This window comes from Crinia signifera, chromosome 6 (assembly GCF_055691185.1).
Source record: "Crinia signifera chromosome 6, ASM5569118v1, whole genome shotgun sequence".
Classification (NCBI taxonomy): Eukaryota; Metazoa; Chordata; class Amphibia; order Anura; family Myobatrachidae; genus Crinia; species Crinia signifera.
Window position 1 is genome coordinate 179,138,379 of NC_139222.1, and position 15,667 is coordinate 179,154,045.

The following is a 15,667-nucleotide window of genomic DNA, read 5'->3' on the forward strand; positions in this document are numbered from 1 at the left end:
GGGGGAGGTACATTCCTTAATATCATTGCTGCAGTATGTAATAGACCAATCAGTTCAGACAGGTGTGTACTTTGAAGAAATAGAAGGGCGTAGGGCGCTTAGTGATGCATTGTAAACAATGAAAAGGACCAATAATTTAAAACAAACAATTTATTAAAAACATGTATGCACAAACACTAAAAATTAGTGGAATAAAATAAAACGCGTAAAACCATAATATAGAACAACCTCCCGGGGGTGTACATTAAGACCAATAAATCAGATTAAATGGTAGCATACTCACTGCAGTGGTACACTCGATGTGTGAGTGTCCTAAAGTTCTTAATTCAATAAAATTCCGTAGCTGGATATATATATATATATATATATATATATATATATATATATATATATATATATATATATATATATATATATATTCCAGATATGAATAACTTGGCCAACAGATAGTTACACACAGGGGTATCTGTTTATATGCCGTCAGGGTACTGAAATGGTTTACCTCCAAAGATAGATGAATGTAAATCAAACTTGGAACATCCCCAGCCAAAGTAATCCTACCTGATGAGCTGCAAAATTTCTAGTTACACCACTGGTGTCTCGCTCTACTCATATTACCTAGAATCTAACATTTGCATTTTCTCAAGCATCTCAAGTGAAAACAGACCATTTTTATGTTGAACAAAGTTAATCTGGAGTACCTAAACTGTTTCCAAGTGAATTGCTACACTGACATCAACTGAGATTCAACCTACAAAATAGCTGTCCCCACTGCTAGAAAGTACAATGCAGTTATTTGGGGGAATAGAGCACCTCAGCTGTATTCCATGTAACCAAAAGAAACATACCATCACTATTACAGCATTTACCATTACAGAAACATACCAACACCATTACAGTCCAAATTTTAAGTATACCGCCTGACAAATGGAAGCTTGTAATTGGGACCACCATGTCAGAAAAGAGTGTACGGGGCCTTGTATGTGGGTGTGGCCTCGGTTGTCAGGATGTGTTCACGCACCATGTCTCCCTTATTCATTACTTTGGGAGCCTGCTGAAATTGATACTGTAGGGAGTTAGGTTTTAAGGATATCCATGCATGAGCATAGTGTAACACTGTAGGGCAGGGGGTAGCCAACACCAGTCCTCGAGAGCTACCAACAGTTAACTTTTTCCAGTTCTCCTCACAGAATCATAAGTGAAGTAATTCGCTCCACTTGTGGATCATTTATAATGTGTCGGTCAGTAATGAGTGCACCTGTGTACCTGTGAGGTAGCTCTCGAGGACTGTAGTTGGCTACCACTGCTGTAGGGGAACCAGATACCTTTTCCTGGGGTAGAAAGCAGCAGCTGAGAAATCATACAAGTCCAGTCTTTGGGGTGCAACTGGCCACAACCAATTTTATTAAGCAGAAAATAAAATAAACATAAAAAGAAAATTCCTTGCCTGTCCGGCACTAACTAATCATAGGACATTCCGAACTGTCTCTAAACAAAACACAAAGTTTTCCAGTCACTACTGGATGGCTCACTTGCATAAGACAGCTTGTTTCTCTCACAGAGATTCTGCAGTCTCCCCAGGCAGTCTGCCCACACTGATCAGTCTAGCAGCTCTATAAAGCCCTTGCAAGCCCTGATTAGCCCTCTGTGAGGCCAAACACCTGAACTGGGCCTTTACTCAGCTTTAACAAAAAGAAACACTCTCATGGAAGTTTCCTGTTTCTAAAATGTGTAAGACCAGAACCTGGGACAAACATACCTGCCCTCAAACACTATTTCAGTGTTCTTGTCACAATAGGTATACTTCCGAACTTGTTATCTTTCAGGATTGGGACAAATGCGTACACTGAAAGCGCACCCCTGAAATGTGCATATATTCTAGTTGCACAGTGTACAGAAATCAACAAATACAACATTGATTTTTCTAGAATATCCGTTCGATACACGTTTCATTAGTTTGTTTTGTAGCCCTGTACTCGTACCCAACCGGTCCACACACAGAATGCAGCATGGAGTGGCTCAGTGAAGGCGGCAGTAAAGGTGTGTAAGTGTCTGATTGGGTCACACAGCTCATAAAAGGACAACTGTCCGGCATCATAATCAAGATATATTCTCAATTTATGACTAGGAAACTTATGTACTAGCTGTATTACTGTACTGTTATGCATAACATAAAGCTGATTGTTACACCATCGCAAACACCAGGAGACATTATTATTCCCAAAGAGGGAGTGTCCTCCTTTCCGCTGTGTACTAGGATAACACACACCTATTCTACATCCCCCTGTGTCACTAGTCTCCACTTCCCAGTAGTGTCGTCCGGAGGAAAAACTCCTGGTGCTTAAAACCTGATAATACTCAAATCTTGCTACTGTATTTGGCCGTCCCTGGTTTATGTCTGACCAGCATGCAGTTTTCCGGTCACCAGAAATGACTAAATTATTACCAGCTGTACTAACATCAAATACAATGTCCAAAGTCCCATGAAATGCTGTATTTACATTATCAAAAATAGAAGATAAACCTGCTTGTAATGTCAAAGAGATAAGACCTTCCTCCAGGTCACTGAAATTGAGTCCTTTATTGTCACCTCTCTCTGTGTCTTCATAATCAAACTCCCCAGTATCACATAAGTTATCTCCATATGGTTCCTGTAAGACAGTCACTGGATCGGTCATGTTACACAGCTCCTCAATGTGTCGCATCTTCCTTGACAGCTCATCCTTCTTTATTTCCAGCTGCTGCATTAGATCAGAAACTAAAAGTAAATCCTGCTCTTCCTGCCTGGAGACCTCATTGAGGACTCTCTTCTCTAGGTCGTTCAGCTGTCTCCTGATGTCTTCAAATAGAACAGTAACTCTGTCTGTCTCACCAACAGCTTTCTCCTGTATTTTTCTCCTGCGCTCCAGCAGGTTCTCACTGCTTCTTTCAGTCTCTGCTTTCTTTGTGGCCAGTTTCTCCAAAAGATTTTGTAGTTCTCTTTTCTTTCTTATACAGGCTTCCTCCAATGTCCACAACTGATGCCCACTGTGCTTTTTCTCCAGCCTGCAACAAACACAGATACTGGCAGTGTCCTCAGTGCAGTAGAACTCAAGAACCTTCTTGTGGACAGAGCACTGTTGTTTGTTCTCCAATGAAGGGTTGGGGTGTATTAAGGTATGTTCTGCAGACTCGTTATTTCTCTTTAAATGTTGATCACAAGTGAATCTTTCACACTGATGACATGATTTAAGTACAGGAACAGGAGAGTCACAGTAAGTGGCAGAGACTCCAGTCTCTTCCTGTTTTGTCTTAAAAAGAAAACTTTCTGCTATATTACACAGAGTCGTGTTCTTCCTCAGTACAGGATTATCCGGAAACTCTTCTCTGCATTCAGGACAGGTATAAATACCGGATTGTCCCTGTGTAATCAGGAAATCCTCAATACACACTCTGCAGAAATTGTGTCCACATCTCAGTGTTACAGGATCTGTATAAATGTCCAAACAGATGGAGCAGACTAATTCTTCTCTTAGATCAGTAGAAGCCATGGTGTGTAGCTTGGATAAATACGTCTAGAAATCTTAGACCTGAGAAAATAAGTAGGGTGGTTCAACCCAAGTGCAAAGGGCTTCTACTCTCGAGTATGCGTTATCTTATTAACTGTTGACCCAGTAATCTACAGATAAGACTATATATTGAGAACAGAACTTGCAGGGAAAACCAGGGCAGGTTCTATGAGTTTTATTACCTATACATCATGTATAATGATGTACAAAGGTCTTTTGCAATACAAAGTCTTAAGCTGGCCACATGTCAAACAAATAATAAAAAAAAAAAAAACCTTTTACATGTATATTTTCATTTAAAATGTACTTATTGAACTACTTCTGGACAGCAAGAGTGTTCGTTATCAGATCAGCTTTATTGGCCAGGTATACTTGCGTATACTAGGAATTAGATTTGGATTGCTGTGCAACAGCCAGTTAGGTAACAGTTAACAATGACTGTACAAATTTACATAACACATACAGGTATACACTAAATGTATTCACATAGGTATTTACTCCGTGATGATTATGATTTGTATCCGCACAACCTTATAAATTGATTAATCACTGATGTTTACATTTGTATTGGGGATACTGTGCCCTACAGCATGGGTATGTACATTTTACAAAAAGAAGAAAAAAGAACTGTTTGGGGGAACGCACTGGTCAAATGTAACTTTTATTAATAATAATTTTAATATTCCCTATATCAGAGTTGGGGAATTCATGTAAACAGCAGAAAATTTTATAGGGGTTAAAATCATGTACAACCAATACACAAATACATATAGTGTGTTTAAAGAGAAATTTGTGTGTTTAAAATGTACACAGGTGTCTGTCCAAAAGAAATGTCCATTTAATATAGCCCTGAAGAAGAATTTATTATTTATACTCTGTGGTTGTGGCTCTGATATTGCAGCAAGAAATTGGTATGTTGTGTCCTTGTTAAGGCACAATATGCTTGTTGTCAGAATGTTTCAATTTATAGTATAATACAGATACAAATACATTTGACACTAAGCACAGTGATTGCAAGGTGTTACAATGTGTTACATGTTGTTTAGGCCGCATTGTGGCTTTATTAGCACAGATGGTGATCTATTGGCACCCTCCTCTGGTCATTCCATGTCCATGGAAAATGCTCAGAGCTACAGATAATGATATCTTGGTGCCCTCCTGTGATCACTGTACAGGTGGAGCGGAAGACATCTTTGGCCGGCGCTCGCCAGATCCCTTGCACCGCGATAGAGACTGGGGCGCTCGTGCGTCCGTTTCCCGTCAGCGGGAACCCTGTCAGTCTCCGCTTCAGGGAGACGAACAGGGTTAGGGGGGGGGGGGGTGCGGTGAGGACCAGGGGGGCGTCGGTGAGGCTGCGGGGACCCGGAGGGAGCCCTGTTGTAAGGCGACGCATCCCCTTACGGCAGATGGTGACTTCCGCCATCCCCTGCAAAGATGTCTCCCGCTCCATCTGTATATGCACTATTTTCAGTGTGCTATTTTTATATATAATGCACTACTTTCTATCAGAGTTTTTACTGGGTGTAGTTAAATACTACCCCTTCTTTTAAGATATTATATATTATTTATCAATGCATTATTCAAACTTCATATAATTCAGGCTAACAGGCATCTTTCAGACAGAACATGTGCCAATGCAGCATTTTGCTGTTCACCAGCTTTTTCAGCTTTTGGACAGACACCTGTGTACATTTTAAACACACAAATGTCTTCTCTTTAAACACACTATATGTATTTGTGTATTGGTTGTACATGATTTTAACCCCTACAAAATATTCTGCTGTTTTACATTAATTCCCCAACTATGATATAGGGAATAATAAAATTAATACTAATAAACGTTACATTTTAAAATGATCAGTGCGTTCCCCCAAACAGTTCTTTTTTTCTTCTTTTTGTAAAATGTACATACACTAGATGTACTCTGGGGTTTATAGACACAGGGACATATATTCGCTGAGCAGCCATCAGCAGTGCCACTGGTCGTTGTACAGTAATCACACAGGGAACATATATTCCAGGGGTCCTGCTGTTCAGGATGCGCCCGGGTGTCGTCCTCAGGGCCGACTGGGCATGGTTATACAACGAGGTGCACATTTATAATTAGGTAAATGTGATTGCCGTACTGTTTGGTGGGTTTTCCATATCATACCCCTTTCACACCAGAAAATGCACAGCTTACCTGGGAACACAGTCCTGGGATCATGTAGGGACATTTCTGGGTTGGCCCCTTTCACACCAGCCTAGTCCCTGTATTTTCTGGTGTGAGGGGGGTAGTGGGTGCTGTGACAGGAGCTGTGTTACTGTACCTCCTGGACACTCACAGCTGCTATTTGAGGACAGCACTCCCTGCCTGACCTGGGCTGCCTCCTCCGATCCCATTCTAGAATGCAGCCGGGCGATAGGGTCACCATAAGGGAAGGCAGGGATGGGAAATCCGGGGGACACCCCATCAGCATGAGTATGGCAGCATCAACAGGGAGGCAGAGACCGGCGGCTTCCTCAGCGGCAGAGAGAGTTCGGGGTTCGCTTCCCGCACCACTGCCAGGACAGGAAAGCCGCGTAAGTACTTTTCATACCGGGATGATCCCGGGAGCAACTATGCGAGCATGCAGGGTTGAAATCCTGGGACAATGGTCCCGGGACTTCGGCCGGGCCCTTTCACACCAGCACTTGTTCTGGTCGTTCCTGGGATCAACCCCTGAAAATAGGCTGGTGTGAAAGAGGTATCCGATCATCTTGAGCTCTGGAATTAAAGGCTGGGACAGCATGGGAACAAAATAAAAATAAATAAAAGTGTATCTGCACAAGATTTATATGGTATCTATATAATAAGTTGAAGAATCTGTGTGCGTGTGTGTGTGTGTGTGCGTGTGCGTGTCCGTCGCATTGCGGACACACCGTGGCACTCAGAGACACCAAATTCAGCAACAAGATACCTCTGGACCCGGTGGTATGCACCTCGAAGCCGTTTTGGGGAAATTTCACTTAGAAATTTAAAAAACACCAAGTTGTAATTTACCTTCATTGATGTTCTGGGGAAAAGATCGATGATCTGGGAAACCGTTTGCAAAGGAACAACTCCACACCTGATTTCATTGCTGTCATTGAGTATGAATGACACATTCTAACATTATGGTGAAGGCTTTAAACAATTAGGAAATAATTGAGGATATACATAGACCACACAACACACACACACATACACATTGTACACGCACACACACAGTACACCACATACGCACACATAGCACACAACACACACATTTATACGTAGAGCACCTCACACACTTACACATTGGACAGATACACACACACACACACACACACATGCAGTACAATACAAATCCATACACACTACAACACGCACCCAAAAACAGTACAACAAACACACAGAACATACACACTTAAACATTGCCAGGATACGCAAAGCACACTACACACACATATATACGTAGCACACATCACAAACTTACACATTCGGCAGATACACACAACACTCACAGTACAACACACACCCACATTCACTACAACACACACCCAAAAACAGTACAATACACAAAACACACACTTAAACATTGCACAGATACACACAGCACACTACACACACACAGATTTATACATAGCACACCTTACGCACTTACACATAGGGCAGATACACACAACACACACACATAACATACCTCTAACAGCACAACACACACCCACATTCACCACACACACCCAAAAAACAGTACGACACACACAAAACACACACTTAAACATTGCACAGATACACAAAGACACAACAAACACATACTGTATATACGTAGCACACCTCACACACTTACGCATTGGACAGATACATACAATACAACACACACAACCACATACACTACAACACACACAGAACACATACAAAATAATTTGCCGTTTATTTAACCGTCTGTACCAGCAAATAAAAACTGTACCTAATGTACCATTTCTACTTTGTTCTCCATATCCGTCTCTCCAGTCCTCCAGCCTGTCACTGCGCTGCCCGGCCAGTTGCACTGAGAAATATTTGTCCTGGCCAATGCACCCATTGATCAATACAAAGTGGGTACACTGCACTCACCCTGTTAGTCAGTTGGATATCAGGCACAGCCCTGCCTTAAGGGTTTCCCAGACTCTTTTGGTTCATAGATAATGTTTGGTCGATGGGCATGAGCGCTGCATGCATTTGTTTGAATGTTATGAGTGTAAGAAGTTGAAGAATAAGACTGAGATGAAGATTTGTCACGTTATAGTGTACAATTTACTCAATAAATCGTGAAAAAAATATGTGTACATAGAAGTACAGTACAATCAAGAAATGAAAGTAGGATTAAAAAATTAATTCTGATTCAAACTGATAATTATTTGGATGGCGGTGGGTTGCGAAACAAATCTATAGGTGGAGGGGGTATGCATATTGTGGGCATAATTGGTGTTTGGTACACCTACAGGGGGTCCCCAGTTGATGAGAAATTCTCACTACAGTGTCACCGTAGGGGGATTTCCAATTGGGGTTCAGGTGGTCTTTTAGGGACCCCTTTACAATCCCGTTGGTCTCTTCTCCTGGAGCCTACGGTCTCCCTCAGTGATTGACTATCATTAAGGGAGACTGTAAGCTCAAGGAGAAAAGACCTACAGGATTGTAAAGGGTCCCTAAAAGACCACCTGGACCCCAATTGGGAATCCCCCTATGGTGACACTGTGACCGTGACACTGTAGTGAAAATCCCATCAATTGAGGGACCCCTGTAGGTGTAACAAACACCAATTATGCCCACAATATCCATACCCTCACCTATAGATTTGTTTCACAACCCACCCCATCCAAACAATTATCAGTTTGAATCAGAACTTATTTTTTAATCCTAATTCATTTCTTGATTGTACTTCTATGTACACTTACATTTTTTTCACGATTTATTGAGTAAATTGTACACTTTGGAACATGGCAATTCTTTTTCTCAGTCTTATTCTTCAACTTCTTAAACTCCAAACCTTATCAATGCATCCATTGATGATTGGGATGGCTGGATCAGTGGATTGGCCCGGCGGGTGTAGGGAAGAATTTGGCCCATTGCACCCATTCCCAGTGGTGCATTACAGTGATGCGGATAGTGTGCGTCGTCATGACATCATGTGGCCAGGCCCGCGGACCTGCTCCCACACTCAGGGGCTGCCCCACTGTTTGGTAGAGATGCTCGGTGCATGTGCTTTACAGATCCCCAGACCTCAGAGACTGCTGCAGGCAGGTTCGGTGAGGGCAGTGGCAGGGAGCAGTGAATTTTTAATTAATTATGGCGCGGTATGTAACGCCCACCCCGGACCCCACGCACTCAGCGCCTGTAATTACACACCCTAGAAACTGTACCATTGAAAGTATAGAAATTGAGGTGTGGACATGTCCCTTTCTGATTTTGTACCGATTTCTGACCCTCAGAAGGTAGGTGCTAAATCTCAGGAGTGGATGTGGATGTGGGTGCTAAATCTCAGGAGTGGATGTGGAATTCATCAACACATACAAGTTTTCAACTCAGGAGCGTTGTGTTTCAAACAACAACACCACACCTGATTTCATTGTCATCATTGAGTATCAATGCAAACACATTCTAACATTATGGTGGAATCTATAACAAATTACAATCTTAGGTCTTTGTCACAGCATACTGTAAGATGACATTTTTCAGCAATTTTAGAAATAAAGAAACCCCAAGGTTTTCCCGGGCAACGCCGGGCGGGTCAGCTAGTTATTAATATTTCACCATCACCCAGAGGATACACAATCTATACACATCACTATCAATCCTTTGTAGCTGGGAGGAGACCTAGAATAAAATATATATATATATATATATATACTGGCTGTGTGCGGTCCGGCACTCTCCCCTCTCCAATCACAGTACCTCGGCGCCCCTTTGTCAAGGTGAATACATACAGTGAGCAAGTGTTAAGTGCAAAAGCTTACCTTAAGTAGCGTGAACCACCGTCCCTCGCAGGGCCTTATTCTAGTTCACTCTTTCTGACAAAATCCTTCTTAGATGGACAAAACCATGTGCACTGCAGGTGGGGCATATGTTACTTGTGCAGAGAGAATTAGATTTGGGGATTTGGGTGGGGTTTTACTTGAAAGAGAGATCTATATTGCAGTGTAAAAATAACGCAGCCAGTATTTACTCTGCACAGAAACAAAATAACTCACCCAAACGAATTATCTCTGCACATTTTACATCTGCCCCCTGCAGTGCACATGGTTTTGTCCTTCTAAGAAGGATTTTGTCAGTAAGAATGAACTAGAATAAGGCCCACATATCACTGGTTAGTTAATAATGTTGAAATATATTTTTTTATTATATTAAAAGCTCATTTAAAAAAAAAAAGGTTTACCAGTGTGAATACTTAAAATATTGGGTCAGATGTGTTATGCCTAGAGATGGAGATAAAATGAAAGGAGATAAAGCACCAGCCAATGAACTGTGTTTGAAAATGACAGTTGGGAGATGATTGGCTGGTGCTTAATCTCCTTTTACGGTACTTGTGTAGTTTCACAGCGCCACCGCGCGCACAGTGAAACTTTGAAACTTGGCAGTCTGCCAGACTGTGTTTACTGTGTGCGTGCCGCTCTAGCTGTTCTCAGCGCAGCGCGTGGCTGCTTTCCTTATGTAAGTAACGTTATCAGCATAGCGCTGGGCAGCAGCAGCGCACGCTGCCCAGCGCTGACAGGTCACTGTGGTACTTGTAGTTCCACAGTGAAATAGGCAGTCCTGCGCACCGCTGACAACCCGGCAATTTAGACGCTAAAGCATCTAAATCCAGAGACTCCCTGAACCGGAACACCCCGGCAATTTAGAAGTCTAAATTTTACGCAGCTAAGATGGGGGCATCTAAATTTAGATGCTAAAGCCTCTAAATTTAGTAGGGTCTAGGGGTACACTATTAAACCTGTTCACAATGACACTAGTCGACGTAACAGCTGTCGACCTTGTTAATTCCACTATCCACGCCAACCCGAAGCGTGGCGAGCGGCGGCGGTACGCGTCCTACGACCTTTTCATACCCCCACTATCCACGTCGGCGTGGAGTTGATTTTATAAAGTGTGGTGAGGGGACGCGGATACCTGTGAAGGTATCCGCGTCCCCTCGCGGGGCTCGCCACACTTTATAAAATCAACTCCACGCTGACGTGGATAGTGGGGGTATGAAAAGGTCATAGGACGCGTACCGCCGGCTCGCTGCGCTCGCCACGCTTCGGGTTGGCGTGGATAGTGGAATTAACAAGGTCGACAGCTCTTACGTCGACTAGTGTCATTGTGAACAGGTTTAATAGTGTACCCCTAGACCCTACTAAATTTAGAGGCTTTAGCATCTAAATTTAGATGCCCCCATCTTAGCGGTTTGCAGGGAGTCTGGATTTAGACGTCTAAATCTAGACCTCTAAATTGCCGCAGTGTCCGGTTCAGGGAGTCTCTGGATTTAGACTCTGTGGTTGTGGCTCTGATATTGCAGCAAGAAATTGGTATGTTGTGTCCTTGTTAAGGCACAATATGCTTGTTGTCAGAATGTTTCAATTTATAGTATAATACAGATACAAATACATTTGACACTAAGCACAGTGATTGCAAGGTGTTACAATGTGTTACATGTTGTTTAGGCCGCATTGTGGCTTTATTAGCACAGATGGTGATCTATTGGCACCCTCCTCTGGTCATTCCATGTCCATGGAAAATGCTCAGAGCTACAGATAATGATATCTTGGTGCCCTCCTGTGATCACTGTACAGGTGGAGCGGAAGACATCTTTGGCCGGCGCTCGCCAGATCCCTTGCACCGCGATAGAGACTGGGGCGCTCGTGCGTCCGTTTCCCGTCAGCGGGAACCCTGTCAGTCTCCGCTTCAGGGAGACGAACAGGGTTAGGGGGGGGGGGGGGGTGCGGTGAGGACCAGGGGGGCGTCGGTGAGGCTGCGGGGACCCGGAGGGAGCCCTGTTGTAAGGCGACGCATCCCCTTACGGCAGATGGTGACTTCCGCCATCCCCTGCAAAGATGTCTCCCGCTCCATCTGTATATGCACTATTTTCAGTGTGCTATTTTTATATATAATGCACTACTTTCTATCAGAGTTTTTACTGGGTAGATATTATTTAAGATATTATATATTATTTATCAATTCATTATTCAAACTTCATATAATTCAGGCTAACAGGCATCTTTCAGACAGAACATGTGCCAATGCAGCATTTTGCTGTTCACCAGCTTTTTCAGCTTTTGGACAGACACCTGTGTACATTTTAAACACACAAATGTCTTCTCTTTAAACACACTATATGTATTTGTGTATTGGTTGTACATGATTTTAACCCCTACAAAATATTCTGCTGTTTTACATTAATTCCCCAACTATGATATAGGGAATAATAAAATTAATACTAATAAACGTTACATTTTAAAATGATCAGTGCGTTCCCCCAAACAGTTCTTTTTTTCTTCTTTTTGTAAAATGTACATACACTAGATGTACTCTGGGGTTTATAGACACAGGGACATATATTCGCTGAGCAGCCATCAGCAGTGCCACTGGTCGTTGTACAGTAATCACACAGGGAACATATATTCCAGGGGTCCTGCTGTTCAGGATGCGCCCGGGTGTCGTCCTCAGGGCCGACTGGGCATGGTTATACAACGAGGTGCACATTTATAATTAGGTAAATGTGATTGCCGTACTGTTTGGTGGGTTTTCCATATCATACCCCTTTCACACCAGAAAATGCACAGCTTACCTGGGAACACAGTCCTGGGATCATGTAGGGACATTTCTGGGTTGGCCCCTTTCACACCAGCCTAGTCCCTGTATTTTCTGGTGTGAGGGGGGTAGTGGGTGCTGTGACAGGAGCTGTGTTACTGTACCTCCTGGACACTCACAGCTGCTATTTGAGGACAGCACTCCCTGCCTGACCTGGGCTGCCTCCTCCGATCCCATTCTAGAATGCAGCCGGGCGATAGGGTCACCATAAGGGAAGGCAGGGATGGGAAATCCGGGGGACACCCCATCAGCATGAGTATGGCAGCATCAACAGGGAGGCAGAGACCGGCGGCTTCCTCAGCGGCAGAGAGAGTTCGGGGTTCGCTTCCCGCACCACTGCCAGGACAGGAAAGCCGCGTAAGTACTTTTCATACCGGGATGATCCCGGGAGCAACTATGCGAGCATGCAGGGTTGAAATCCTGGGACAATGGTCCCGGGACTTCGGCCGGGCCCTTTCACACCAGCACTTGTTCTGGTCGTTCCTGGGATCAACCCCTGAAAATAGGCTGGTGTGAAAGAGGTATCCGATCATCTTGAGCTCTGGAATTAAAGGCTGGGACAGCATGGGAACAAAATAAAAATAAATAAAAGTGTATCTGCACAAGATTTATATGGTATCTATATAATAAGTTGAAGAATCTGTGTGCGTGTGTGTGTGTGTGTGTGTGTGTGCGTGCGTGTCCGTCGCATTGCGGACACACCGTGGCACTCAGAGACACCAAATTCAGCAACAAGATACCTCTGGACCCGGTGGTATGCACCTCGAAGCCGTTTTGGGGAAATTTCACTTAGAAATTTAAAAAACACCAAGTTGTAATTTACCTTCATTGATGTTCTGGGGAAAAGATCGATGATCTGGGAAACCGTTTGCAAAGGAACAACTCCACACCTGATTTCATTGCTGTCATTGAGTATGAATGACACATTCTAACATTATGGTGAAGGCTTTAAACAATTAGGAAATAATTGAGGATATACATAGACCACACAACACACACACACATACACATTGTACACGCACACACACAGTACACCACATACGCACACATAGCACACAACACACACATTTATACGTAGAGCACCTCACACACTTACACATTGGACAGATACACACACACACACACACACATGCAGTACAATACAAATCCATACACACTACAACACGCACCCAAAAACAGTACAACAAACACACAGAACATACACACTTAAACATTGCCAGGATACGCAAAGCACACTACACACACATATATACGTAGCACACATCACAAACTTACACATTCGGCAGATACACACAACACTCACAGTACAACACACACCCACATTCACTACAACACACACCCAAAAACAGTACAATACACAAAACACACACTTAAACATTGCACAGATACACACAGCACACTACACACACACAGATTTATACATAGCACACCTTACGCACTTACACATAGGGCAGATACACACAACACACACACATAACATACCTCTAACAGCACAACACACACCCACATTCACCACACACACCCAAAAAACAGTACGACACACACAAAACACACACTTAAACATTGCACAGATACACAAAGACACAACAAACACATACTGTATATACGTAGCACACCTCACACACTTACGCATTGGACAGATACATACAATACAACACACACAACCACATACACTACAACACACACAGAACACATACAAAATAATTTGCCGTTTATTTAACCGTCTGTACCAGCAAATAAAAACTGTACCTAATGTACCATTTCTACTTTGTTCTCCATATCCGTCTCTCCAGTCCTCCAGCCTGTCACTGCGCTGCCCGGCCAGTTGCACTGAGAAATATTTGTCCTGGCCAATGCACCCATTGATCAATACAAAGTGGGTACACTGCACTCACCCTGTTAGTCAGTTGGATATCAGGCACAGCCCTGCCTTAAGGGTTTCCCAGACTCTTTTGGTTCATAGATAATGTTTGGTCGATGGGCATGAGCGCTGCATGCATTTGTTTGAATGTTATGAGTGTAAGAAGTTGAAGAATAAGACTGAGATGAAGATTTGTCACGTTATAGTGTACAATTTACTCAATAAATCGTGAAAAAAATATGTGTACATAGAAGTACAGTACAATCAAGAAATGAAAGTAGGATTAAAAAATTAATTCTGATTCAAACTGATAATTATTTGGATGGCGGTGGGTTGCGAAACAAATCTATAGGTGGAGGGGGTATGCATATTGTGGGCATAATTGGTGTTTGGTACACCTACAGGGGGTCCCCAGTTGATGAGAAATTCTCACTACAGTGTCACCGTAGGGGGATTTCCAATTGGGGTTCAGGTGGTCTTTTAGGGACCCCTTTACAATCCCGTTGGTCTCTTCTCCTGGAGCCTACGGTCTCCCTCAGTGATTGACTATCATTAAGGGAGACTGTAAGCTCAAGGAGAAAAGACCTACAGGATTGTAAAGGGTCCCTAAAAGACCACCTGGACCCCAATTGGGAATCCCCCTATGGTGACACTGTGACCGTGACACTGTAGTGAAAATCCCATCAATTGAGGGACCCCTGTAGGTGTAACAAACACCAATTATGCCCACAATATCCATACCCTCACCTATAGATTTGTTTCACAACCCACCCCATCCAAACAATTATCAGTTTGAATCAGAACTTATTTTTTAATCCTAATTCATTTCTTGATTGTACTTCTATGTACACTTACATTTTTTTCACGATTTATTGAGTAAATTGTACACTTTGGAACATGGCAATTCTTTTTCTCAGTCTTATTCTTCAACTTCTTAAACTCCAAACCTTATCAATGCATCCATTGATGATTGGGATGGCTGGATCAGTGGATTGGCCCGGCGGGTGTAGGGAAGAATTTGGCCCATTGCACCCATTCCCAGTGGTGCATTACAGTGATGCGGATAGTGTGCGTCGTCATGACATCATGTGGCCAGGCCCGCGGACCTGCTCCCACACTCAGGGGCTGCCCCACTGTTTGGTAGAGATGCTCGGTGCATGTGCTTTACAGATCCCCAGACCTCAGAGACTGCTGCAGGCAGGTTCGGTGAGGGCAGTGGCAGGGAGCAGTGAATTTTTAATTAATTATGGCGCGGTATGTAACGCCCACCCCGGACCCCACGCACTCAGCGCCTGTAATTACACACCCTAGAAACTGTACCATTGAAAGTATAGAAATTGAGGTGTGGACATGTCCCTTTCTGATTTTGTACCGATTTCTGACCCTCAGAAGGTAGGTGCTAAATCTCAGGAGTGGATGTGGATGTGGGTGCTAAATCTCAGGAGTGGATGT

General features: G+C 43.3%; 1 protein-coding gene across 1 annotated transcript; it reads right to left on the reverse strand.

Annotated features, from left to right (window-relative positions):
- Window positions 1-1,344: 1,344 nt before the first annotated feature.
- LOC146007158 (E3 ubiquitin-protein ligase TRIM17-like) lies at window positions 1,345-3,700 on the reverse strand. The gene has a single exon (XM_083145531.1). The coding sequence runs from the start codon at window positions 3,528-3,530 to the stop codon at window positions 1,953-1,955; it is 1,578 nt and encodes a 525-aa protein (XP_083001657.1). The 5' UTR covers window positions 3,531-3,700; the 3' UTR covers window positions 1,345-1,952.
- Between the last annotated feature and the right edge of the window lie 11,967 nt (window positions 3,701-15,667).

Bases quoted from the DNA above. Each gene is read 5' to 3' on its own strand.
- LOC146007158 (XM_083145531.1), bottom strand. From the start codon at position 3,530: ATGGCTTCTACTGATCTAAGAGAAGAATTAGTCTGCTCCATCTGTTTG.